Source organism: Panthera tigris, chromosome B2, assembly GCF_018350195.1.
Source record: "Panthera tigris isolate Pti1 chromosome B2, P.tigris_Pti1_mat1.1, whole genome shotgun sequence".
In the NCBI taxonomy this organism is placed as follows: domain Eukaryota; kingdom Metazoa; phylum Chordata; class Mammalia; order Carnivora; family Felidae; genus Panthera; species Panthera tigris.
The window spans coordinates 94,115,075-94,142,791 of record NC_056664.1 but is presented as its reverse complement, the minus strand read 5'-3'; the positions used below and the strand labels follow the sequence as shown (position 1 = coordinate 94,142,791).

The 27,717-nt window shown below is 39.3% G+C and overlaps 1 protein-coding gene across 1 annotated transcript in view; it reads left to right on the top strand.

Moving 5' to 3' along the window:
* The first annotated feature begins 9,551 nt into the window (after positions 1-9,551).
* BVES (blood vessel epicardial substance) overlaps positions 9,552-27,717 on the top strand; it is a 33,921-nt gene continuing 15,755 nt past the window's right edge. The window contains exons 1-6 of the mRNA XM_042985329.1: positions 9,552-9,713; positions 13,478-13,713; positions 16,658-16,782; positions 20,091-20,278; positions 21,027-21,135; positions 27,143-27,310. Of these exons, the coding sequence (XP_042841263.1) occupies positions 13,488-13,713; positions 16,658-16,782; positions 20,091-20,278; positions 21,027-21,135; positions 27,143-27,310 (816 nt within the window). The 5' untranslated portion in view covers positions 9,552-9,713; positions 13,478-13,487. The remainder of the gene's footprint in view (positions 9,714-13,477; positions 13,714-16,657; positions 16,783-20,090; positions 20,279-21,026; positions 21,136-27,142; positions 27,311-27,717) is intronic.

Here is a 27,717-nt window from a genome sequence, read left to right as displayed (position 1 = left end):
AAAGAGCACAAGCAGGAGAGGGGCAGAGAAAGGAAAACAGAATCTGAAGCAGGCTCCAGGCTCTGAATTGTCAGCACAGAGCCTGATGTGGGGCTCAAACTCACAAACCATGAGATCATGACCCATGCTGAAGTTGGACGCTTTAACCAACTGAGCCATCCAAGTGCTCCAAATACCAACATTTTAAAATATTTAGTCTTTCCTCTATTGGAGAATAATAGTACTTGAAACAAATGCACTCAATTATTCCATCAACCAATAATTACTGAGTTCCAAGTACATGGAAATCACGTGCTGAGTACCATGGAGATGTGAAAGATTAATCAGACACACTTCGTACCCTCCAGAAATTTACAACTTAGAAGAAAGAAATAACTTGTACATAGATAGGCAAAAGATAGCAAGCAACAAAAGCCATAACAGAGATAGAGACTAACTGCTCTGGAGAATAACGTTTCTGTAATTTCACTTTGAAACACATGAGAATCACATACCCACACATTAATCATTAATAATGTAAGTACCAAATTCCAAGGCATTTTTAATGATTTCATCATATGGCATCTTCTAATGGTCATTAATAGCAATATTTTCTACTAGATTTTTTTCCCTATTCAACATAAATTTTCTAGGTACTGAAGTTTTATTTGTTGATTAAAACAGTTATATGAAGTAATCTGCAAGATTTCCTGAGTCACTTTGAGATGCTTTGTTGCTTTTAGATGCCATTTTCTGAGCTTATAATATATTCATTATACTTCTCTTCAGAGAGCTTGAAACAGTGCCGTTGATGTAAAAAAAATATTAAGAAATCCCTTTGTGGTGGCATGCATTACAACCGCATAAGAATAGTTTTGTACATGGTGTGTAAACCAAATTGGTGTTCTGTCAGAAAATGTGCTTATCCAAAGTATTTCTATCCTTCCCATACTTCAGAGACACAGTGACTCTAAAATCCTTACCTTGTCAAAGCACGACCTTTTCTCCCATGGAAGTGTGTGAGGGTCTCTGTAGATTTCAAGTCAAATACCATCGTAATCATTTCGTGTGGTTCTAGATTGTACCGAATATCTTTGATCTTGGACTAAACATATATTTCATGTTGTTTACCATTTTTTATGCCAAATGATAAAACTGCTGGTAGTGGGCTCACAAATATTTTATTAGGTTTTATATATGCATGAAACTCAGGAAGTGTCTTATTTTCATGAATTGATGACAACAATTTAAGTAGTAGTAATAATAATAATTTGCATTTATATGATTCTTTTCTCCCGAGAACTCTGAGTGCTTTTGCACATCAATTAATGCCGGATGGCAGGGTCATTATTCCCAACTTTATTTTATTATTCCATCTTCATAATGTGTTGTTCTGGGTTTTGTTTCTAGCTGATGTCAATTACCAGGCTGGCTATTATTGGACCTCACATTTGCCTCCCAAACTAGCCCTTTTTGAGGATTAATCACATAACAGAATGATACTGCTCAGTAGAAACTCTATGACTGAAGTTCCGCTTTCACCAGATATAGATTAAAAGTCAGGCATGGCTTCACTGTCCATCAAAATGTTACCTATACCACGAATGACATTGTTATCAAGAGTTGCCAGAAGTTATTTTTTTAAGTTTTTTTTTTTTTTTTTAACATTTATTTATTTTTGAGAGACAGAGCGTGAGCAGGGGAGGGGCAGAGAGAGAGGGAGACACAGACTCCAAAGCAGGCTCCAGGCTCTGAGGTGTCAGCACAGAGCCGAAGTGGGTCTCAAACTCATGAACCATGAGATCATGACCTGAGCCGAAGTCAGACGCTTAACCGAGTGAGCCACCCAGGCACCCCCAGAAATTATTTTTCTATCATTAGCAACTTTTCCTTTATAACCACCAAATGCCTCTCATAAAGAAGTTATTTACACACCACAAAAAACAGTACCTTTCAAAGTGTCCTCTTCAGAGTTGTGTTTCTCTTCTCTAAAAGTAGAGGTGCTGAACTGGGAATTCAGAGACAAGGTTCAATGGTCTGTGAATTTCTAGAAAGTCCCAAAAGGGAAAGAACAAAACACAAGAGCGGTCATCACGGTGGTTGGAACCAGTCTTCTGAAACTGCTCTTCTGGGGTATCTGCCCAGGCCCAAGGCCCAGTTTTGTTTTCAGAAGCCAACCTGGGCCCCGGTTTGAGGTTTCTTTGGGAATCAATTGTGAATTCAGAACTACTTCTCTGATCATTTTTTCACACTTTTTAAAAAACCATGATTCTGTTACACTTAGCTCCTTATAATAAATTCATTCTCTTTGAAATAACTTCCCAAAAGATTAGGAAATCCTATGACATGTTTCATCTAGGGCCTTTATTTGTTGCTGTTAATATTTAAAGCAAATAATTCACAAATGCAACTCTTCTAGTTTAAAAGGAAAGTGACGTGAGGAAGAATAGACAGAAGGAATGTCAGGCCTCTAGTTTTTGACATTACAGTCACTGTATGCATGTTTCTGCCAACCCCACGATGGTAAATTACTGTAACTTAGTTCTGCCAAGTGCCCGGTTTCTAGAATCTATACTACTGCATATTTCATGAGTTTGCTTTTGAAGCCAGTATCTCATTTCTGGCTACTCCAGGGAAACCCCAAACCACTGGCAATTTTAGCATGTGCCAAAGTCTTGCAGTTTACAAATTTTTTTTGAAACGTCAGTCTTGTATGTGTGCTATATTCCATCTACTTAAAACAGGCAAAAATATAAAACTACCTCTTAGCTATTTCATGTGTTCATGGGACATTTCAATTATTTCATCAGCCTAGGGAATTTCGATGATTGAAATTCTAATAATTTTTATTGAACCTGTTCCATGTGCAGAGCACTATCAGGGGGATAGGAAAAAATGTACAATTAAGCTACCAAAAACTTGATGTCAGACATTTTTCAAAAACATGGTCTCTAAAGGTCAAGATAATCCTGTCAACTAAGAATCATTTTCCTGGGTTTATAGACAAGTAATTGAGGCTCAGAAAAGTTTAATAAATGATTTGAATTCACCCAGCTTATTAAATATAAAACCATGGTTCGAATCCAGCTGCTGGTTCCAAAATTCCAATCCCTGCCCCCACCGCTTTTGACTGCCTTCACAGTTCACTGTCTTCTTAAAGTTCTGGGTCACTTTTCATTTAGGAGTTTTACTTTTGGGGTAAAAGCTCATTTTTTGATGAATCAAATGTGATCCAACTTCTTTTTATGGAGCTTCTCCATGAATTCAGAAATACTTAGACACTGTTTTAACCATTTCTTAAGACTGTGAGCTTTGGCATGCAACAATGCTACAATAATATGAAAGACCATATCCCTTCGCTTTGGCATGTTTTTTGTTTTCTATTTAGCCAGGATATAAAACACCTGTTCAGTGCATAACCGGTTTGGTTATTAATTTTGAACAAATTAATCAACTGAGTCAGTTTAAAAAGTAAAAAAAAAAAAATACCCATTAAAATGACTAAAATAAAAAACTGTGATAATACCAAATGCTAGCAAGAATGTGAAACAGCAAGATCTCTCATTCATTGCTGGTGGGAATGGAAAATGGCACAGCCACTTTGGAAGGCAATTTGGCAATTTCATATAAAGCTAACATAGTCTTACTATGCAATCTAGCAATTGCACTCCTTGATATCTACCAAAATGAGTTGTAAACTTGTCCACTCAAAAACCTGCACACAAATGTTTATAGCAGACTTATTACTAATTTAAAATGTTTTTAAGTTTATTCATTTATTTGGAGAGAGAGCGAGTGAGCATGAGCAGGGGAAGGGCAGAGACAGAGGGAGAGACAGAATCCCAAGCAGGCTCCACACTGTCAGTGCAGAGCCCAATGCTGGGCTTGAACTCATGAACCATGAGATCATGACCTGAACCGAAATCAAAAGTCAGACACTTGATCCACTGAGCCACCCAGGTGCCCTGATTTATTCATAATTGCCAAAATCTGAAAGAAACCATATACTCATAAAATGGTGAATGGATAAACTGTGGTACATCCATCCTATGGAATATTATTCAGTGACTTTAAAAATGAGCTATTAAGACTTAAAAAAAAACCATGGAGGAACCTTAAATGCATATATCTTAGTGAAAGAAGCCAGTCTGAAAAGTCAATATTCTGTATGATGCCAGCTATATGACATTTTGGAAAAGGCAAAACTATAGAGACAGTAAAGAATACCAAAGGTTGCCAGGAGTTAGGGAGGAGAGGAAAGAGAGCAATGAATAGTTAGAGCACAGGAGAGCAGTGAAACTATTTGGTATGATACTGTAATGGTGAGTTCATGACATTACTAAAGGAAAGTCTATTTCTTCTACTCAACACTAGACACCAAGTGTGTGTGGGGGGGTGGGGAATGGGTGTTCCCCACACCAACCATTTCTCCAACTCTCTAGACATCAAAAGGGTGTCCTACAATTCAATTCTGACACTGACTACCCAGAGTTAGTGCAGTTCCCACAGGTTAAGGTCTCAGTTCCACAAGAATATCTCTTTATTTCAGATGCCAATCACAAGCAGTGAGCCCCAGGGTCACAAATCTATTTGGTGTGGCTATAAATTGGGGTTCCCATGACCTTGTCCTCAAGTTTGATAATCTGCTATAATGACTCACAGAATGCAGGGAAACACATTTACTGGTATATTATAAAGGATATAATAAAATATATAAATGAAAAACCAGATGAGGAGGTATACAGGGTAAGGTCCAGAAGGTTCCTGAGTGCAGGAGCTTTTGTCCCTGTGGCATTATGGTACATCACCCTTCCAGTATGTGGATATGCTCACCAACCTGGAAGTTCTCCAAACACCTTAGTTTAGGGATTTTTATGGAGGCTTCATCATGTAGGCAAGATCAATCATTCATTCAGTCTCCTGTCCCTCTCCCTTTCCCAGGGGATGGAGGGTGGGGTTGAAGTTCTAAGCTTTTAATCAGGGCTTGGGTCTTGCTGGTGACCAGGTCCCATCCAGAAGCTATGCAGGAGTCTACCCAGAGTCATTTCATTAGCACAAAAGATGCTCCTCTCACCCGGGATATTCCAAGGGATCTAGGAGCTCTGTATAAGATGGTCTTATCATCCCCATCCCTCAGGAAATCACAAAGGTTTCAGAAGTGCTATGTCAGGAATTGAGGGTCAAAGACTAAATATTAGAACAAAAGATGCCCCTAAAACCCTTAGGTCTCAGGATGTTACATATAAGGGTTTTAGAAGCGTTGTATGAGGAACTAGGAAAAAAAACCCCAAATACATATTTCTTATTATGTCACAGGTGTATACATGATATCATACACTTGGCAAAACCCGCAGGACTATACAACAATCGTAATGTAAAGTTTGTTAATAGTAATGTATCAATATTGGTTCTCTAATTGTGCAAATGTATCACACTAGTGCAAGATGTTAATAACAGGAGAAACTGTGAGCAAGGGAGAAGGGGGTATATAGAAAATTTCTATACCACCTGCTCAATCACCTGTAAAACTAAAACTGCTCTAACAAAACAAAGTCTATTAATTATTAAAAGTTTTTTATTAATTTTTTTAAAGAAAGAAATTTTAAAAGTCAATCAGGTTGGTTGTCAAACTGATCAATGAAAAGGTTAATGCAACATTTAATGAGAGGAACTTAGGTATAGAAAGAATATAATTGAGTCTTTGTTTAATAATCCATGTTTGATCAGAACTGTCTGCCTCGAGACCTGACAGAAGGAGCAATGGTCTCCATACAATAAGAAAGTCTACACTGATGTCAACCATGGCAGACATGGATATGAAAGATAAGGCTATGCACTTCTAAAACCAGTGACTCCCTCCGGTCTTGTTTTATTTTCACAAAAGTTATTCTGTCTGAATTTTGATATCTCATCGAGGCTTTGTCCAAATAGTAAAAGCAGACTAGGATGCCCATAGAGAAATAAACGGAGAAACAATTATGTCAATTTAAGCTGTGTTAGCCAGAGTTTTGGCAGAGAAGACAGTATACATATACATATACTTACGCCTTGTGTGCTTTTCCTTCCATACTTCTGTGCAAGTTACTTCCTTGCATCATATCAGTTTTCGAATAGTGCTCAGAATCTTTCAATCTGACCTTTCTCCACAGCATGAAGACACCAGGGAGCCTAAAAGGCATTCCCCAAACCAACTTTTGTGCCTAGAATTCTTATTTTAAATTCTATAGAACTAGTATTCATATGTTAGTGATAAGAAACTTACACAGGGGCACCTGGGTGGCTCAGTCGGTTAAGCAGCCGACTTTGGCTGAGGTCATGATTTCACTGTTCATGAGTTCAAGCCCTGCATGGGGCTCTGTGCTGACAGCTCAGAGCCTGGAGCCTGCTCAGATTCTGTGTCTCCCTCTCTGTACCTCCCCTGCTTGTGCTCTCTATCTCTCTCAAAAATAAACATTGAAAAATTTTTAAAGAAACTTAAATATAAAATCATGTTTTAATCCTTAGATGGGTTATAGTGAGGGTCTTAGGTTTCTTTCAGTCTCCTCTTTCTGTGGAACACATACTCAGAAAAAACACAGACTCTATCAAATGCCAGTTCTCAAGTCTTATGATTTTGAATCCACCACTCTTTTCATAAAAATATGCAATATTTATATGATATAAATGCATTTTATATACATTATACATTTATACATTTATATAAATGTATATATAAATATATATTTATATACATATATACATTATAAATATACAATATTTATATGATCTAAATGCATTTTATTGTGCAAGGTAAGGAATGAGTGTGCCCTATAGCAGATGACTCCATAACCATACCTGGAGTCTGGCCTTCCCATCTGCAAAAGGCAGAACGTGGGCTCTACTATTTTAATAAATATGTTTTTAAAGTATTATAAAAGTACCATATAATAGTCATTGAGGAAAATTTAGCAGAAGGAGAAGCAGGAGGAGGAGTGGGAGGAGTTGGAAGAAGAAGAAGGAGAGAGGAAGGAAGGGAAGAAAGGAGAAAACAATGAAAAATCACTTATAACCTAACTACTGTGAGGTGAGGAATGAAAGCATTTTAGGGTTTATCATCATGGATGCCTTGTAATATTCTACATACTCTTGTAACTTAGCCTTTTTCTATCCAACATCTTTCCATGGGAAGCAGTGTAGCTAGATATAGAAGGTGGCAGAAACTTGTAGCTATTGAACAAAAGTGTGATTGCTCTGGAACTAGTCTGCCTGGTTGATATCCTGGCTCAGCTTCTCCTTAACTGTGTGACCCTGTGCAAACCACTCTGCCACTCTGTTACCTCAGTTTCCCATCTATAAAATGGAGATCATAATAGCAACTATTTCTTCAGAGGGTCCATTATGAGGATACAATGGCTTAATATACCTAAACCACTTATAACAGTGCCTGGCACAAAAGTATGCTCTTTATCAAGAGACAATATTTCTTTCAATAAAGAAAGTAACTATTTTAGGCTTTGCAGAGTCATATAGTTTCTGTTGCAACTCCTTAATGCTGCCTTTGTAGCACAAAAGCAGCCATAAATGAATGAGGATGGCTGGTTTCCGAGTAAACTCTACGGACATTGACTTTGAATTCCACAAAATTTTCACACATCATGATATATTTTTCTTTTAATTTTGCCTTGACTGTTAAAAATGCAAAAGTCATTTTAGCTCATGGGCTGTACAAAACTGGACAGTGGGCTGGGCATTTAGACCACAGTTTGCCAACCTCTGTTCTATATAACTAGTTGACATTATTATATTTCTAATATTTCTACAAAAAATTTTTAAGTAGTCTCCATACCCAACATGGGGCTAAAACTCATTATCTCAAGATCAAGAATTTCAGGCTCTACTGACTGAGCCAGCCAGTCACCCCTCTACAAATTATTATTATTATTATTATTATTATTATTATTAGGCTGCTGAGAACAAGATTGTTTGGATGTTCTATAATTTACTTAGTTCCATATGATTAGAGTTTAGGTTATTCCCAGTGTTCTTTATTATAAGCCATCCTCCAATGCATATCCATGCAGAATCTTTGTGCACAATTATTATTGTATCTACACCTTAAAATGTATTCAGTCGTAGCTACGAAATGGCTGGCAGAGCATCTAGAAAGAAACAGACTCTGAGGAAGTAGCCTTGAAAATTAATCTTGTAGAGTTATAACAAATTTCAGACCTGCTAGAGGAGCTTTATCAGTATAATGTATATTCATATAGGTAGAACTCACTGTGTACCACATACCATTCTGAGCCTTCTACACATATTAAGTCATTTAGTCCTCAAAGCCCCCGATGAGATACAGGTGCAATCATCACTGTCATCATCATCATCACCATCCCCATGGTGCAAAAAAAGGAAACTGAAGCACAGAAAAGTTAAGCAACTTTCCAAGATCACACAGCCAGCTGGTGGTAGAGGCAGGTTTCAAACCCGGCCTGTCCAGCACTGGGACCCACGTTCTTGGACACTATGTTGCCCTGCTTCGTCACTGGAGAGATTTGGCAAGTGTGAACCTCCAGGTACTTACCTTATAATGTACCTGTGTTCTTTTTCATATTTAGATCATGTCTGGCACGCATGAACGGCCTCCTACTCTAATAATCGGCACAAATTCTGTCCCAACATGGGACACTTGGGGTGGAAACTGAAGGTCCACCTAACGGTCCTCTTTTGTCTTCCACCCCCTCCCCCATGCCAACTCTTCATCAATTTGCCCTGCATTTCTTACCCCAAATGGTTGTCCTCTATGAACAGTAAAGATTGATTGGAGCATACTTTCATATCTTGTTTTCCAGTTTATGGTCCCAAGTCTACCAACTTCACTTGTCAAATTCGGGTGGAGCTCCGCTTTGAGCGGAGGGCCCTGCACCGCCATGGGAGTGCAAATTTCAGGTAAGTACCCTCTTTTCTTTGAAACCAAACGTGGCTTGTGTCAAAAGTCTCTCCCGCGTGGTCCCCGCAGCAACAAGGCTGGCTTGCTCCGACCCGGGTCCCGGAGGGCGGTGTCCTGCGTCCGTGTGAGCCAACCCGCCAGCCTCCACCGCGAGGCTCAGACGCGGAGTTGCGCGCTCTCCCGGCCCTTCCTGCCGGTGCTGAGATGCGAGCGAGTGTCCCAGAAAGGAGTTATGCGTGTGGGTCGTTCGACCTGGATGGGAATGAAATTCTAGTTCTCATTTTTATCCTGATTTCTCTCCCTGCTGGGATCCTACTGCTCGAGTTCACGAGTTATCCCTAAGGAGAAGAGCCACCAACGCCGCTGGTCCTAAGATGCTGCCCGCCCCCGCCCCCCTCCACAGTGATGCCCAAACAAGGACAGAATCGAGAAGTAGAGAGGAAACGGGGAAAGAAATAAGCGGGTGTTTCAAACTGAGCACGGCGGTGCAGACGGCGGTGGAACTGGAGCAGCCCGGTGGGGAGTCGGGCCGAGGCCCCGGGCTCCGCCCGCCGGGGGGCGCCGGGGCGGCGGGCGCGTGCGCGGTGCGGCCCCAGCCCGGGCAGCCACCGTCGCGATGCCTATTTTAGTCAAAGCCGCTGCCGGCGCGGGGACCCGGCACCGGCCAAGGAGGCTCCGGACCCGCGATCTGCCGAGGCTGTCGCCTCGGGCGCCCGTCGAGCCGCCGCGTCGCCGTCCCCCGCGCCCTGCCGCTGTCGCCCCAAACTTTGGCCAGCGCCGCCCAGGTTCGGTGCCAGGGACGAGCCAGGTAAGGAGCGGGAGGCGTAGCTGCCGCCGGCTCCCCCCCGCGCGCCCGGATATTTGCAGCCTCGAGCTCCCGGGGCTAAATCGGGAAGCGAAAGTTGGATCCCTGCTCCACTGGGAGCAACTTTGTCAGCCCCCGCGGCGCTCGGGTTTTCCAGCCCGGCCGCCAGGAGCCCCGCCCTCTCCCCGGCCGGGCCCTCGTGGGGTTCCCTGGTCTCGGAAACGGCCCTTCTCCCCCTTCTGGGGTTCACGGCCACAGACCCTCAGGTGCCAGCTGCTGCAACATGGGTCTGGCAGCGCCAGCGTCCCCTGGCGCACGAGCCCCTTCCGGTGCCGGTTCCCGCGCTCTGGCCCGGGCAAGCCCTTGGTGAGCTGGGCATCTCCGCTCCCCGCTGGACTTCCGGGGCTCCGGGCCCCTAACCCACTACGACTCGTCCTCGCCCGCTGTAGGGCCGCCGCTCTCACGCGGAGGCTGCGGGCAGCCGGGCGCACCGTGTGGCCTGCCCTGGCCGGGCGCTGGGAGGGCCAGGTGGGGCGCGGTGCTCACTGAACACCCCGCGTGGCCCCGGAGTTCGGGTCAAGGAGAACAGTAGACACTGAGCGAGGTGAGCGGGTTCCCTGGGGAGAACCGATGGCTGGGGAACCCGTGAATCTCGCCACCCACCAGCGCCCTCGTTTCTGAGGCTTTGAGGAACGTGTTATTGGCCAGACACGTCCCAGAAACTGCTTGCCTTAACCCAAGAATATGTGCGAAAAGACCCTTGGCAGCGTTAATGCCCTTTGCCATTCCGAAAATGTGCAAAGGTTCGGTTCGATTTACAGAATGGATTAAATCTGCCAGCACGACTTTTGTTCATTGCTGCTATCTTTTTCATTTTTGTAGTTTGGTGAAGGATTAATGTTAGTTTCACCATTTAGCTGTTTAATACTGCAGACACGTAGCTATTGAAAATCAATAGAACAACAGGACTTTACCAGAGCAGGTAATTAAGGGAATTAGACTCTGAAGAACTAATAGAAGAAAGAAGACTTCTCTTGACTCAGTCAAAATTTATCTGAACGTTTACCAATTTACCAGTCTAGCCTTCCTCCTTAGACTCATTGTCTGTAGAAGGCTAGTTCAGTGTTAACGACTTAAATCCATTAAAAGTGATCAAAAGAAGCTGAAACCAGTAAGGTCTAATCAATATTATTGACAACAGGTAACTGGCATTTCAAAATTGATGTAAAGATAAATGCACAAATAAATTATATAATGTATTATACAATGTTATTCTATAAGCTATAATACATACAGAAAATTTAAAAATATACACTTTAAATAAGGTGTGGAGCATCAAAATATGTTGTCGGGTGATCCCACCTTTTAAAAATTCCTGTTATTTTTCTGATTCTTGCATCAGTGGATCATAGTTTTCCTATTATTGCTCTTGGAGCAGAAGTTGGTACTTTTATTGCCACCTGAAGAACTTTTAAAAGCCTGAAATTGAGCTAGTTGGCATTACAGGTATAATTGGGTGGATATGAGGGGGAATATGTCTTAACTAACTTATTATATAAATGTGTATTAGAGCCTCAGGCTATTAAAACTTGAAAGTGTTTCAAAGTCCATCTAGTCCAGCCGCCTCTGTTCCCAGGAAGAGGCAGACCCAAGCAGCGGAAATGACTTTCCCCTGACTTCTGTGGCTCCCCAGGGCTTTTGGTATAGAACCTGACTCTCTTAGTCCCAGGAACACTGGACACTTTCCTGTCTTTACTTCTAAGGTTTGGGGAGACTGAAAATGATTTCTAAAAGTGTTTGTCATGTTTGTGTCCCTTCTGTATGGCTTTCAGCTCTGGCATTCTCTACAGAATCTAGGCCTTGGGTATACATAGATGAATATGACAACACCCCTGCCTCATAGAGAGCACAGGGTAGTTAGAAAAGCAAATAGGACAATGGAGGTGGAAGCCATAGAAATGTACTTATTAGGGGCGCCTGGGTGGCTTAGTTGGTTGAGCATCTGACTTTGGCTCAGGTCATGATCTCACAGTTTGTGGGTTCCAGCCCCATGTCAGGGTCTGTGCTGACAGCTCAGAGCCTGGAGCCTGCTTCGGATTCTGTGTCTCCCTCTCTCTCTGCCCCTCCCCCGCTTGTGCTCTGTCTCTCAGTCTCTCAAAAATGAAAAAACATTAAAAAAAAAAAAAAGAAATGTGGTTATTAGTTTAGGTAATGCTAATGCATAAGCAGACCTTGACACTAGCTTATGAGTGATAGAGGACCTTTAATTTCATTCTCCCTCCTGCAGAAATTATAGGATTAATTCTGATTTGGTCTTAAAAGCAAACGTCATATAAATGGAATTATTCAAATAATCATGCCCCCAATAGACTTATATTTTTGTTGATTCAAACATTTGGAAAGTAGTTGGATTTTTGTGGTTTCTTTCCTTTTTGCAGAAAATCAACATCTAAGTCAACTATTTCTCTTATATTTTTGAACTATGTCAGAATTGTATGAAGAGATCTTTAATTGACTTGATCATTTCATTCATAGTTTGTAATGCGTGTATGTTTTTTTATCATCTTAACGAATGTAGAATTCCTTCAGATTTGTCTAATAACATCCTTTCAGAATGCCCAACCTATACCAATTAATTATTCTACCACCTAAAACCTGTACTTTGGTATGATAAAAAAAAAATGATTGGAAATGTATGGCTAATTATATGACCTTATTTTGGAAAGAAATACTTATCATTAGAATGAAAGTTAAAGATATTTTTGGTTCCCATTTGGAATTCTATTTCTGAAACAGGATAATTAATATAATCTGTAAACCTACATGGTTTTTGTCAGGGACCAATTTGTATAACTAATAATAGGTAAAGTTTTTTAAGTACCAGAGAAGGAGGACAGGTAATTTAGTCAGGAAATAGTGCCACTTTGTGTTAAGGTTTATGTAAGCATGTGTAAAGTGTATACTCTTTGAAATGTATTTGCTATAGATTTTTACATTAAATAGTTGAAAGAATGTTCATTACCTCTCCTACATAGAAGTAAACCAGAAGTTTACTACTTTTTAATTTGTGATGTGCTATCAAGTAGAGTTTTTATGGGAAAGAAAGTAGAGACTTAAACTGGACGATGAAAAGAGTAAATGTTATATCTGTGTATGTATAAGTGATTAGTAATGTATTTATTATGTGCATATAGGATAATATGGAATGTATATGTGTATGATATAATGACTTAATGACAGTTAAAAATAGAGCCTCCTCAATATCCTAAGCCTTCAAATAAAAGATATGAGAGTGTTAATTTTTTGGAAACTATTTAAAAAATCAGTTTTTCCATTTACCTTTTCTGTGTTCAGAATCAGTGTCATAGTGGGAATGTGATAGAAAACTTTGTAATTGCTATGGTTTATGAATATTGGTGATTGCCTTTTAGACAAATTAATTCCTCATTCCTCTCTCCCCACCATGTATGTCTATATACAGATATACATATCAGTGAATAGTTGTGCACTATGCTAAATATTTTATATATTTCATTTCATCTTAGTAGAAAGTTAGATGAGGTATTATCATCATTTAACAGATAAAGAAATGGATATACTTAGTGTGTGACTGGTGGGGTTCAAACCTGGCTTTAATTCATAAGTACCAAAGAAGTCTATTTACCAATATTTAGTTCACAGAAATAATTTTGATATAATACCTATAGGGGTAGTAAGATACAGCTGCCATTTTTTATGATTGTCCTTTTGTTTCTTTGTTTTTACAGAGTTTTCAAGATGAATTATACCGAGTCAAGCCCATTGACAGAATCAACTGCAATAGGTTTTACACCTGAGTTAGAAAGTGTCATTCCCGTGCCTTCCAATGAGACCATATGTGAAAACTGGAGAGAGATACATCATCTAGTTTTTCATGTAGCAAATATTTTTTTCACAATTGGGTTGGTTATTCCAACTAGTCTTCATCTTCATATGATACTTCTTAGGGGGATGTTAACTATAGGTAAGATACCTGACTGAGATGTATTTAAGTTCTCTATAACTGGCATCAGATGGGCTCAGTGTTGGGGACTTCAGACTGTTCCTTGTCAGGTCTGTAGCATACCAGAAATATAAATCTTTGTCAGCAAATAAGCAGTACGTGTATCAGGTAACTTGCAAGGTAGGCCTTTACATGCCATATCTTTCCATATTTATTTTATATAAGACCATGTATGTTTTCTATGTTGTTAGATTTTCCAGGTATCAAAAAACCCATTTGTATATAGGAGTGTGGACTTTGGAGCAGACTGCGTAATTCAAATCCTGATTCCACCACTTGCTAACTGTGTAACTAGGGCAGGTGTTTAAACCTTTCTACTCCTCAGTTTCCCATGTGCCAAATAAGGGTAAAAATAATACTACCCCCTAGAATTGTTGGAAGAATTAAACGAGTGTGTGTGTGTGTGTGTGTGTGTGTGTGTTTGTGTGTGTGTGTAAGAGTGTGTGTGTGTGTGTGTGTGTGTGTGTGTGTGTGTGCGATATTTGACTTATAACAGGCCTGGGACATAGTAAGTACTATCCAGTCGTAAGCACTATTATTTGAATAGGCTTTTACTTATTACCTGTAATGCAACACTGGAAACAAAAGCAGTTTCCTAGACACAATAGTTCAAATAAAACTTTTGAGGGAGCTCCAATAATCCTGATGAAGCAGGTTAAACAGATTCACATCAAAATACCAGAACAATTGAATTTATTATTTCAGGCAGTGATTTTTGACAAATTACTCTCTGTGTGATTATTTCCTTGATGATTCTTTTATTCAGATGCATTTTTGAGCACCTGTAATGTGTCAGGTAAAGACTGAAGAAGGCAGTGTCCATTTTTGAAAAAGATACTTTTGGGGGGCTGGGAGACACAGATGGACAGTCACGTGTGAGGTGTTGGAGGCTGTGATGCACATGTGCACCCAGTGCCAGGGAGAAACGGAGAGGGTGACAGCCTCAGCAGGAAGGTGGAGCAAGGTCACACTGTGGAGATGACATTGGAGCTGGCTTTTGGAAGATGAACAGGATTTCTCGGAGTGTGAGTGTGTGTGGTATCCAGGAAAAGGCACAGAAGAGAGGGAAGTTCATCATATCTAGGGGGAGTGGAGAGTAGCTCATTATGCCTGAAATACGTGAAAAATTACAAGGAATGGTCAAAGTAAAGCCTAGGAGCGAGAGAGAGGCTTCCAGTTATGGAATGGATAAGTTATGGGAATAAAAGGCACAGCATAGGGAATATCGTCAGTGATACTGTAATAATGCTGTGTGGCAACAGATGGCAGCTACACTTATGGTGAGCACAGCAAAACATATATAGGTGTAAACGTGTTGAACCACTATGTTATACGCCTGAAACTAATGTAACATTATGTGTCAACTACACTCAAAATAGGTAGATGATAGATAGATAGATAGATAGATAGATAGATAGATAGATAAAATAAGAGGCTGGAAGGGAAGCCAGAAGGTGGCCTGTGGGCTTCTGTGGCTGTAACCTCTGAGTAAGGCAGGGATTGCAGCAGGCATTGCAGAGTGTTGAATGAAAAACAAAACCAAACCACACCCTGCAAAAAAGGCAAAAGCTAATTATAAATTTTAAGACACAGTTCTAGAGGTGGACGGCCAAGGAGATCATCTAGTCCGACACTTAATAAACAAAGAGACCTGGAGAAGTTAACTGACTCATCCAAAATTAAGATGGAGAGAACGTGGCTAACCCAGGACTGTAATTCAGATCCTCATGTTCCCAGTCAGCTGAAGCATTATGCTTCCCTGTCTTCTTTAAGTAATAGTATTTTAAAATTCAACAACACTTGCTATGAAATATTTTTTAAAGAACTTATGAAGTTTTACATTTGGGCCTATTCAGGTGTCCCAAATCATTATGATGAAATAAAAATTGCAAATGATCAACTTTTTAATGCGAGTGTTTAGCTTTTATGTGCGTATATGTTGTTGATATATTTGTATCATATTGATCGTTTTTTTTTTTCAAATTATATATTGACTCTCCCACCATCCATCGAGCAAAAGAAAATGGGTATTCTTCCTAAATTAAGAGAATTGATAAGAAAAAGCAAGATTTCCACAGGTGAATGGAAAATCATCAAGTAAAAATTTACATGGTTAAATATTTGGTAAAATATTCAGGCTCACCAATAATCATGGAAATGCAAAATTATATAGAATATATAATTCCTCACTCTCAAATGAAGAGACTTCAAATTTTGTAATATTGTCAACTTAATAGTAGCATTCCTAATGAGTAGGATTGCAAACGTCTATATACCTTTGAGAAGCAATTCTTTAGTCTCATCAAAAGCTGTGAAGTTCATTTCCTTGACTTACTGTTAGGTAATCCACCCTAAGAAAATAGTAAACAAAACAAAAAAACACATCAATTTTTAATGTATAAATATGTTTTGGCGATGTATCAAAAATTACACCCCCAAAATCTCATCTATTTACCAGTTGGAAATGCTTAAATTAGGATTTAGTCAGTTACAGTCATTGAAAACTATGTATATGAAGAGTTTTAACAAAATAGGGAGATTACCACAGTAAGCAAAATAAGTTAAAGAGTGGGTTTTAAAATTTTATAGACAGTAGGTTTGCCATCAGGTAAAAATGTATCAACACTGTAAAGAAGTATAAAATATCGACAGTGTTTTTTTTTAAGTAGTAGAATTATGGGGGTTTTCCCCTTTAAAAATATTTGCTATATAAATTTTCCACAATAGAGCACATTTTCCTTTTGTGGTAACAAGACAAAAAACAAAATGGAAGTTAATGTGATGTTTGGCTTAGGTAGTTCTAAAATGTGCTTGATTATTTTTGTATACAGAGGATAAAAAATTTATTAATCTACATACTGATGCTATGCCAATCATCTAACATGTTAACTTTGTTATTCAACAGGATGTACCCTTTATATTGTCTGGGCCACTCTCTACCGATGTGCCTTGGATATCATGATCTGGAACTCTGTGTTCCTGGGTGTCAACATTTTGCATCTGTCATATCTTTTGTACAAGAAAAGACCGGTAATGACTAAAATTAATTAATTAGGAAGAGATTTTATTTTATTTTATTTTTAAAATCGATTTAGTTATTTTGAGAGAGAGAGAAAATGACTACACATGTGGTGGAGCGGGGCAGAGAGAGAGGGGGAGAGAGAGAATCCCAAAGCAGGCTCTGCACTGACAGCTGGGCTCAGTCTCTCAAACTTTGGTCTCATAAACCATCAGATCATGACCTGAGCTGAAACCAAAGGCCAGACGCTTAACCAACTGAGCCACCCAGGCACCTCTTAAGGAAGGGATTTCAAAGCCAAAAAGCTTTTAAAATGCTTTGTTCAGACTTAAGAATGAACATCTAACATCTTTGGTCCCTTTAATATCATTTCTCTGATTTTGTTTATATATAAAGTGAAATATTTGAATACCATGAAATTTGTTTTACATAGGAGTTTTTAAAATTCTTTAAATCATTAAGGCAATTTAGACATCAGAGAACATGTCCATATTCTCCATCATTTTAGTCCTATAACTTCATTATTTCTTTTGTCTATTGACACTCAAATGTCACCTGGAAATATCTTTGCCTAGTTGTAAAATCAACTATAGGCAACTGCCTTGAAAATACTAATGATTTACAAATAGTTCGTGCTATTTTTTATTTTTATTTTTTTTTAAGTGTATTTATTTATTTTGAGAGAGAGGGAGAGTAAGAGAATTCCAGGCAGGCTCCACACTGTCAGCACAGAGCCCAATGTGGGGCTTGACCTCACAGAACTGTGAGATCATGACCTGAGCTGAGATCAGGAATCAGATGCTTAACTGACTGAGACACCTAGGCACCCCTCATGCTATTTTTTTTTAATATAGTGACTTTATTTTTTTTCGTTACCCCAAAATACTCATTTAAGGAAATTGCCATTTGGGGAGGGTGATGCCAAAACACTATATTTAGCTTTAGTATTTAACTTTTTTTTCCCAATTCTGATTTATCTTGTGTTTCCTTGGTCATTCTAAGACAAAGAGATGTAAATAGAATTAAGAAAACATCATGGCTCCTAGAAATCACTCCATACGTGTTTACTAACTATTCAAATTACACATAATTATCCAGTAAGGTAAAAGATACAGCACTTGTACGTGTTCGAAGCCAGACTTGCACACAGAAAACTATTCCAAAACAAGACATTTCACAGGAAATTATAATTTGAATGATACAGATGCTGTATATAATAGGCATTCTACTAGACTGTAACCTCATCGTCATTGTGACCCAGTCTTTTTTGCTTACCATATTAGGTTTCTCGAAGTTATCCTGTGTAATACACAATCTGAAAATCTCAGTGACAAGTAACAGTGACAGGTGTTTTGTTTTGTTTTGTTTTTTCCTCACGCACCTTATACGTGGACTCTGGCAGTTGTGTGTCACTTGTGATTCTGCTCTGTGGCTTCATCTCAGAGTCTCTGCTGAAGCACCAGATTCCGTTTAGATATACATTCTCATAGCAGAGAGAAAAGTATGAGAGAACAAAAGAGAAACACCCGGTGTCTCTTAAAACCTCTGCTCAGAAGGAGCATATGTCACCTTTGCTCACATTTCATTGGCTAAAGCAAATGACGTGGCCAAGGGTGATAATGTGGGAATAGGTTGGGGTAAGGGGATGGATAATCCTTTTACAGGGGATGGGAGCAGCACATAGTTGGGAACAATAACATCATCTGCCACCTTACTGTTGTATTCCATGTGTCTGTCAACCATGATTGTCGCATAACAAGTGCTCAAAAAAATATTTGATGAGTGAGTGCTTTCACAAGAATTAAGAAGGCTTCATGAAGGAATTGGGACTTGAGCTAACACTTGCAGAATGACCAGATGATGAATATGAGTCAATAGATTTGTTTAGTTCATGTGTTCATTGCTATACCACGTTGGCTACCATGTATCCTGAAAGTGGGACGTATTTGTGACTAAATTATCTTAAACACTCATTACTAGTTACTAGATCTCTGAAGTAGAGGAGGTAGATGGTAGTAATAATGAGGGTTGTAATTTCTGAATACCAGAACTTGTTGGAACCCCAAGTTCTGAACATAAGGTAGTAGCATCAAGTAACACATTCACACAGTATCTGTGCTTTTGTGTCTTCTCAGATTATAAACTTATTTTTTTGAAAAATGTAAATGCTGTTTCTTTGTTGAAATGGAACACGACAAGAGCATCGCAAAGGCTATAGTGACATCTGAGTGGCTCTCATCAGCCAGGTCTATAAGCTCCATGTTGCGTCTGCCGTAGATTTCTTGGGGATGGATGATCATTTGAACCCCAAAGTTCATTCACATGCTTTACAGTTTTCCCAGACTAATGCTGGGCCCAAATACAGGGTGTGATCTGGGTCTTGACTGACAGCAGAGGTGACTGAGCCGTTTTGCTCTTCCCTTTTTTTCTCTAGTAGTCGGAGTTAATTGGCGGGTTCTCCATTCTACAAAGTATTTTAGCTTAGGATGAAATTGCTACACTGAAACCCTTTTACTGTCTTCACTTTGCTTCAGAATAAATAGATCAGAAGCAATGATTGCAGCTGTGAATATTTGTTCTCCTATGCTGATGCATTAAATAATACATATAGATAAAATGCTTACTGTATGTATTTTCATAAATTTTTTTTCTGTGTTGGTTCCTATTTAGTGTGTTTCTCTTTTTTTGCTATAATATTTAAAAGTTCATGTAATTTCTTTCTGTGAAACAGCTGTTATAAAGACAAAAAGGTTTTGTGTTGGGGCGCCTGGGTGGCTCAGTCGGTTAAGCGTCCGACTTCGGCTCAGGTCATGATCTCACAGTCCGTGAGTTCGAGCCCCGCGTCGGGCTCTGTGCTGACAGCTCAGAGCCTGGAGCCTGTTTCAGATTCTGTGTCTCCCTCTCTCTCTGACCCTCCCATGTTCATGCTCTGTCTCTCTCTGTCTCAAAATAAATGTTAAAAAAAATTAAAAAAAAAAAAAAGGTTTTGTGTTATTTACAGGAAGTGCTAAGATTGGGAGGGTACATGTTGTGATAACATGCAAAACATCCCCAGCCGCTTTCCAGCGCCTAGGAGGAGATGTGATCAATAGTGCAAATCTTTTCCATATGCTCTTGGAGTTGTTTAACTGCAAAAGTGCCCTTTTAGCATCTAAACTTATGTCACCACTTAGTCTCTGTATAAGATTCCATGTACTGAAATACAGGGCCATGGTGTTTGTTGAAGACGTGTTTACTCTCAAAACCGTACTGAGACTGCAGAAGCCAATGTTTCAGTGTTGCTGCGTTACTACAGCATGTGGTCATTGCTGCGTTTCAGGTAAAGATTGAAAAGGAACTCAGTGGCATCTATCGCCGATTGTTCGAACCACTCCGTGTGCCTCCAGATTTGTTCAGAAGATTAACTGGCCAGTTTTGTATGATCCAAACCTTAAAAAAGGGCCAGGCTTATGCTGCAGAGGATAAAACCTCCGTTGATGACCGTCTGAGTATTCTCCTGAAGGGGAAGTAAGTGCTCTATGGAAATTGAAATGTCCAGTTTGCCCTAAGTCTTCTCATGTCCCCTGGGAAGGGAATGACTAGAGAGGAATGATACCAGCTAATGGAGGAAACGGTCGCAGAGTTTGTTGGTGCTGAAATTCCATTTTACAACTGCGTTTTAGAATACTACAGAGCAACGTGTTAGAGTTACATAGAATTGACTACTCCAGTTCTTGTTGATGTTAAGATTTTCAGTTGTGAATATTCTGAACCCCGACTGACCCTTTTTTAAAGTTAACGAATCAAAATTGACGTAGGCTTAAGTTGGGCATTAAACTTCCAAAAGCTTGTGCGTGTTTCAGAGGTGATTTGATTATTTTTTGAATATCACAAAAATATAACTTCTAGAAATATCAGTCTTCTGGGGAGAGAGCCAGTGTGTATTTTTCTGGCATAATTATTAATACCAATCCTTTCCTTCTCAAAAATATCAGAGTTTGAGTGATAAATTTATGGCCACTCCAGCTAAACAAGCAGTAATAACTATTGGAAGGCATGTGTGTGTTCAGTACTGGAACCTGTCCTTTTTTTTTTTTTTTTTCTTGTTGATGAAATTTATTTTGAAGTAAATATTTATGCGTTTCAGAAAGTGCTTTTAATTGTGTCTGTCATCTTTGGAGTCTTTAAAACTTTAGTACAAAATACTATAAGATTAAGGATCATCATGTTATTTATGAAATATTATGCATTTATTAACATGAATTTCTGTTATCAGAATGAAGGTTTCCTATCGAGGACATTTTCTGCATAACATTTACCCCTGTGCCTTTATAGATTCACCAGAATTTAGATCAACTCAGATGCACAAAGGCGAAAAATTCCAGGTATGTGTTGGCATGATTTTTAAGAAGATTGGAGCTAGTTCATGTCTCATTCAAAATCTGAAGGATATTACTAGAAAAGTGATTAATTGAAAATAAAAGATTATCATATGGTATATATAGCATGATCCCATTTTTGTGGAACTTAAACAAAATAGTGCCTATACATGCATTAAGAGCTCTAGAAAGATATATCCTACTTTGGGCATAGTGTTAACACTGTTACTTCTGGGTTGTGAGTTTGACTACTTTTTTTTATTTTCTTCCTTTTTGTTTCTTTGAATTTTTATAACTTTTCATAGAAAACATTGAGTGCTTTGATTACGAGAAAAAAGGAAAATATCAGTTGTGGATAATCAGTGTTTCCAAAACACGTAATTGGTTAAAATTTTATTGGGAAAAAAGAGAAACTGGCTTTGCCCTAGAGATATCCTGTTAATCCTTATGAAATAACCTAGTCACTTTACAATTTCATATTTAATGAATATTTTAGGGACAAAGGATGAAGTTCTTCATAGTTAAAAATTGTTCCATTATGTGGCAGTTTGTTTTCATCCTTTCTGTAAGTGTCCAGCCCTCCTATTTTATTCCCCTCTTGATTGATAGGAAAGTAACCAGGAAAATGGGTGAGAGTATCCTTTGATCTTAGCCTCTAGATAAATTGCGGAATAGGGATGCTTATGAGCAAGAGGGTGAATCTATATAGGCAGGAAATGGAATAGAAGGGATGTTATCACCTGAGGGAGGAAATGTCAGTGTTTCTTAATTTTTTTTTTTTCAACGTTTTTTATTTATTTTTGGGACAGAGAGAGACAGAGCATGAACGGGGGAGGGGCAGAGAGAGAGGGAGACACAGAATCGGAAACAGGCTCCAGGCTCCGAGCCATCAGCCCAGAGCCTGACGCGGGGCTCGAACTCACGGACCGCGAGATCGTGACCTGGCTGAAGTCGGACGCTTAACCGACTGCGCCATCCAGGCGCCCCAAAATGTCAGTGTTTCTTGATGACCAGTATTATTTTTGAGTTTCATTTTGAGACTCTGTACAATTTGGGAGACCACATGGAGATAAAAGGGAAAATTTACAGACATACAGTTTACTTTATATACAATGGCCTCAGCCCTGCCCCACTCTCATTCTGCCTGAGTAACAGGTCTGCATAACCACACAACTTGGTACAGTTATATGTATTTACTGCAAGGTCTCATATAAGTTCATTAAGTGGGTGTAGTACTGTTCCCAAACTGGCTGAGCTTAAGATACAGAAGTAGAAAGCTAATGCTATATCGTGGCTTCCCGAATTTACACTCTCACCTTGTGTTTGTGAGGGTCAGCTGTGCACTGAGACTTAAATGTTCTTACTGTATCTTTAATCACCACCATCTACAAATGAATGCAGGGCCACTTATTTCTTCTCTCCTTCTTTCGTCTGCCCTTATTACATTTCTTCTTCCAAAGCCCGCTTATCTGTGTATTTATCTGTTTCATCCATTTCTCTGTGTATAGTAGCAAGTGGTATTACACAGTGACTCAGTCTCATTATACCCTGAAGAGACTGGGATTTGGCGAGGGGGTGGAAACTGAAACCCATTTGTTTCTAGAAGCAAATGCTCCCTGAGAATCCAGGGATATGAACATGTACTATCTTTTCCACTGGACTTCAAGTTATATTTTAATTAAGTTAACAAAAAAAGGAATTCTAATCCCTAGCTACAGTTTCTTCTTGGGGACCAGGGACTAGGATTTGCTAGCTGAGAAATGTTCCTGATAATTGCCTTGAAGATTCCAAAATATGACCAAAACCGAGGTACTGTAGCTGGTAAAGGATATTATTCAGCCTTTCCAACACCAGTCATCTCTTGTCTGCATGGAATGTGGTGTGGCATTTTCTGATTGGTCAATGGAAAGAAATTACTGTAGCATCATGGAAACTGTGCCCTGTACAATTGGAGCAGACTCCATCACAAGAAGCCCTCGGGAGAGATTGTGTTTTGATTGTTTACGAAATGTTCCCTTTGGCAGATACTCAAGAGTAAATATAGCTGCTGCACGTCTGTGTAGGAGTATATAGTGCCTCTTTGTGAAGCAAGTTCCCAGAGGGACTTTGCTGCAACCTCTCACTACCTGTGCCCATAGCAGAGGACATTTGAGAGTGTCAGTGGTCAACTTCTCCACCTACATGCTTTTTTCCTGCTAATCTCATTTTTCTTTAAATCTGAACCATTAAAAGTATCCTGACAAAGGTGCTACTTCCCTCAAATTTGTATTTCTTAAAATGCATCGTTGGTAGGGGTACTACCAAAGTACCTTTCACTAAGGTGAAAGGGGAAAAGAAAGGCAAGTGGACCCAATGTCTATCTCTTGAGATTGCACAGAAAAATGTTATTTGGGTACACGTGTGACGCTTGTGACAGACACAGTGACAGGGATGAGAAACAGGTTCTGAACTCACAGGTACTCGACAGATGCTTACAGCCATTATGTACTTACACACCAAAGTTGCTGCTTAGAACTATTGATAGAATCTTGGGTATCTTTCTTATAAGAGGTAGAGGTCGTCTTTTGTGTTTGGTTTCTTTCTCTTTCTGCAGTTGCTTTATATCAAGTGAGCTTTACCATTTTCACATTTATCTTTTGTGTTCTGTGTCCCCTATTGCTTTGCTGTAGTCGGTTGCATGTCCTGTGCTGGGAAGCCTGAAAATCAAAGCTTTATTGACTTGAAGGGAAGGAGGATGTCTTGGAGATCCAAGCCTTTGTGAAATAAAGGAACACTAAATTTTTACCTGTATTTAAATCAAATCTTATCTTATTGTATTAAGTAAATCTTTTGGTTAAGCTGTGAAGCAATTTGCTCTGCGAGCTTTGACTCTACTGTATTTTGGTGCTCATGAGAACTCTGAGCATTGGCTGAACAGACCAGTCCTACGACATTTTCATGTTCCTGATGTGTGAAATGTGATACAATACATGAAGAATATAACACATTCTCCCCTGAGAATATTCATCCATCATATTGTCTGACTGCGGTTTCCAATTGTGGCACATTCGGTAATTCCCTCAGACACCCTTGTTCTTGTGTAATGTGAGGGTGTACAGTCTAAAGTGAGGGACAGGCCTAGTGCCTTGAAATAATCAGGGCAAACCCAACTGAAAACACTTAGTCCAATTCTCTCCCTGAAAGCAATCCCTTTGTATCTTCCATTGCCCTGTTTGCTTTTATTTCTTCACAAGAACTGAAGCATGGCACTGCTGAGGTGCCCTAATGACTTAAGAAGCAAATTTATTTTATGGAAGCTTTAAAAAATCTTATATTGCTTTATAGAAATTCCTCATTAAAATATGTTTTACTTGGCTCTTGTGACAGGAAATCATTAAACACAAATGTCTATTTGGCAGAAATGAAGCATCAGCCATCATGTAAAATAACCTCAGTCAATATACTAACTACCCGCATCCAATTAAATGCCTTTGCTTACAGATCTGTAAGTCACTCATACATTCTCTAGGTATAGCTTATTATTTGAATAGTGTTATTAAGTCTAAATTTAATAACAATGTAAACAGGTTCATAGTATTTTTCAACCATCAGTAAGAAATGTATTTGCTAAGCAAATGATAGTATCAGAAGTGTCATTGCCTCAGTGGGAACTTGAGGTTATTGGAATGGTTGAGAAGAAGTTAAATGTATTAAACATCACCTGGGTACAATTCCTTTGTCTTCTCTTGGATGACTTCCAACTCCTCTTTTAACTTCTTCCCCCACTGCACATGAATTATGTTTTCCAAAGTCCGGATGACCTCTTTGCCAAACGAAGGCACCTCCAACTCCTAACCCTTTCTCCAGTGCTCAGTTGCAGGGCTGTGCTACAGTGAGTACCATTGTCCACCCTTCTCTAATTACTCCTGTGGAATATTATTTAGTTGCCCTCCATTTATTTACCCATCTCTTAGTGTTTCTGGGAACTCCTCAGTACTGGCTTGACCTTATACTTCTCTTACAACTCTTTTTTTTTTTTTTCCACATATCTTTACATATCATTAGCTTCCTCCACTAGAGTGTAGGCTTCATGGCATTGTGTTCAACTGTTGTTTGTATGAGGAACTCTTGATGGGCTCTGAGCCGACCCTGTGGTCACTTAACAAAATTACTTTCAATGTGATTGTGTTCATAAATACTGGACACATTGGGTAGGGTTTAGTCTGGTGGGAAAATCATGTCAGGGCTGGAAATCAGGAGTACTCACTTCATCACTAGGTAACGTGCTCATGAATAAGTTTTTTGGGTCTTCTCATCTGGCATCTGAAAAATGAAGAAGAATGTTACTTGCTTATCCGAAAGACAATTTTGAGGATCCACTTATAGATGTAAAAGCACCTAAATGTTTAAAAGTACAATGCATGTATAAAGTGAGTGGTATTATGTGTGACTGTCATTCCCTGGAGATTCTCTACCACTTTCCCCAGTTGTGTATTTGTCAAAACACTTAGTGTTACCTGAGGGTATCATATTTCTTTATTTATTTCCCAGGGCAAAGATCTTGTCTTTCTTGTTCACGTCGTAATGTCAGTGCCTTTAACAGTGTCTAGCATAAAGTAAGTACGTAATGCACATTGAAAGAAAGAGTAGAATTTAGTGTCTCACGGAGTCATAGAGTTGGTAATGCATTTCTTCAATCCAAATGTATTGGGTTTTTGGAGATTCCTGCTTTTAATATAATAAATAAATGCAAATTTTTTTTCTAGGAATATTGACCCATTTTTTAAAGTAGCTAAACCCTTTGCTAAAGGTCAGATTTCAGCTATTAGTATTAGCTGAGAAGCTGGGTTTTCCATTTTCTATCTTAGTAGACATAAATACCACCTCATCACCAAAATATGCTTAATTTTATGACAAACCAAGGGGAAATTGGAAATATTTGCTCTGATGCTCAGGTATGATTTCATGTCAATTCAAAAACCCTTTATTAATTGACCTGGACAGGCATTGGGTTTAATGTTGAGGATATAAAAATAGTTGTTGCCTTCAACACTATTTGTGTTCATTTGTTAATTTCTTCATATAATAAATGTATACTGAGCACCACTCTGTGTTGGACGCTGGGCATTCAGACATGAAGATGCATAGTCCCTGCCCTCAGAGTGCCTGGTGGAGACAGATGTGTCCACAGATGAGTGTGGGTTCGGTGATATGAGTGCCCCATGAAGCTCAGAAGAGGAGTACTAACTGATGGAAGGGGACTGCCATGGGGGGGATGGGCTTCCTGACACTGAGGTATGAGGGCTTAACCCCTCACTCTGGAGAAAGGATTTATTTAAAGAAACTTGAGCTGTATGTAGTGCAGTTACAGTGTTTCCCACTTTGCTGTGGAACAATGCTCAACAACAAGGTATGGTTTCCCGATACCCTGGAGCTAGCCCTGAAAGGTCACACTCAAGAATTACCTCTGACACAAGGACCCAGAGAAGAACCCTCAGTAGCCATATTCCGCAGTAACAACCTGGACCCTAAAACCAATTCACAGGACTCTGTTTTCTCATTCACTAGTATTTGTTTGCAGAGTTGGCTAGGCGGGATATCTTTCATCTGTAACTTGCCTCACGAATCTTAGCTCAGTTCTCTTGCTTGAAGCCGTATTCTTAAACCTCTGTTGTAATCATCAGTGTGGAAAGAAATATTTAACCATAAATTATATATCTAGTTGTAACATTAGTCTAGTATGCTCTGTGGCAGTGCTTTTGACACCAGACCTCACAGAACAGCACAACAATGAAACTTGGAGAGTTTGCTTTCCGTCTGCAGAATTCTTGGTTTTTTAACGATTTTAAACGTGATTTTATAGTAGTTATAGAAGCTTGTGTGTATAGATCTTATTTTAATTTAACTAATATGATAAATCATTCCTTTAATAATATCCACTAAATTATTCTACTCTTCCTTTCCCCAAAATTATTATAGTCGTAATTCATATACACAAAGTACTTTTTTCTTTCTGTGTTTGTTTCTTGGGCAGGTCACCATCATTGCAGATGATAACTGCAGATTTTTATGCTGGTCAAGAGAAAGATTAACTTACTTTCTGGAATCAGAACCGTTTCTATATGAAATATTTAGGTATCTCATAGGAAAAGACATTACCAATAAGCTCTACTCATTGAATGATCCTACCTTAAATGATAAAGTAAGTGGTTTTCTAAGGTGTACCTCACTTTATGCAGCATATATTTTTTCTGAATTTTCATTAATTAATTATGAGTGAAGTGGGGATGCTTGTAATTTAGAGACCCTTCAGGGGAATCATTTTTCAAGAGTGTGGAAATATTTTGTAATTATTATATTTGCCATTACCTGGTGAGGTATCTCTAAATGTCAGGGACCTCCATTTGTGGTGATGTGGTGCTGATCTCTCATAAAGGGTCAATCAGTCTCAGGAAGATGGTAAGCGAGTTGGAGGGAGGGATGTGGGGTAGAGTGGGCCAGGGAAGGCAGGGCAGCAGGAAGGTTGCAGACTGAGAAACACTCACAAACTTGGGTGAACAGGAAGTTCGCATTTTAACCCTGGTGTCTTCCGGTCTTATATATCCTCCT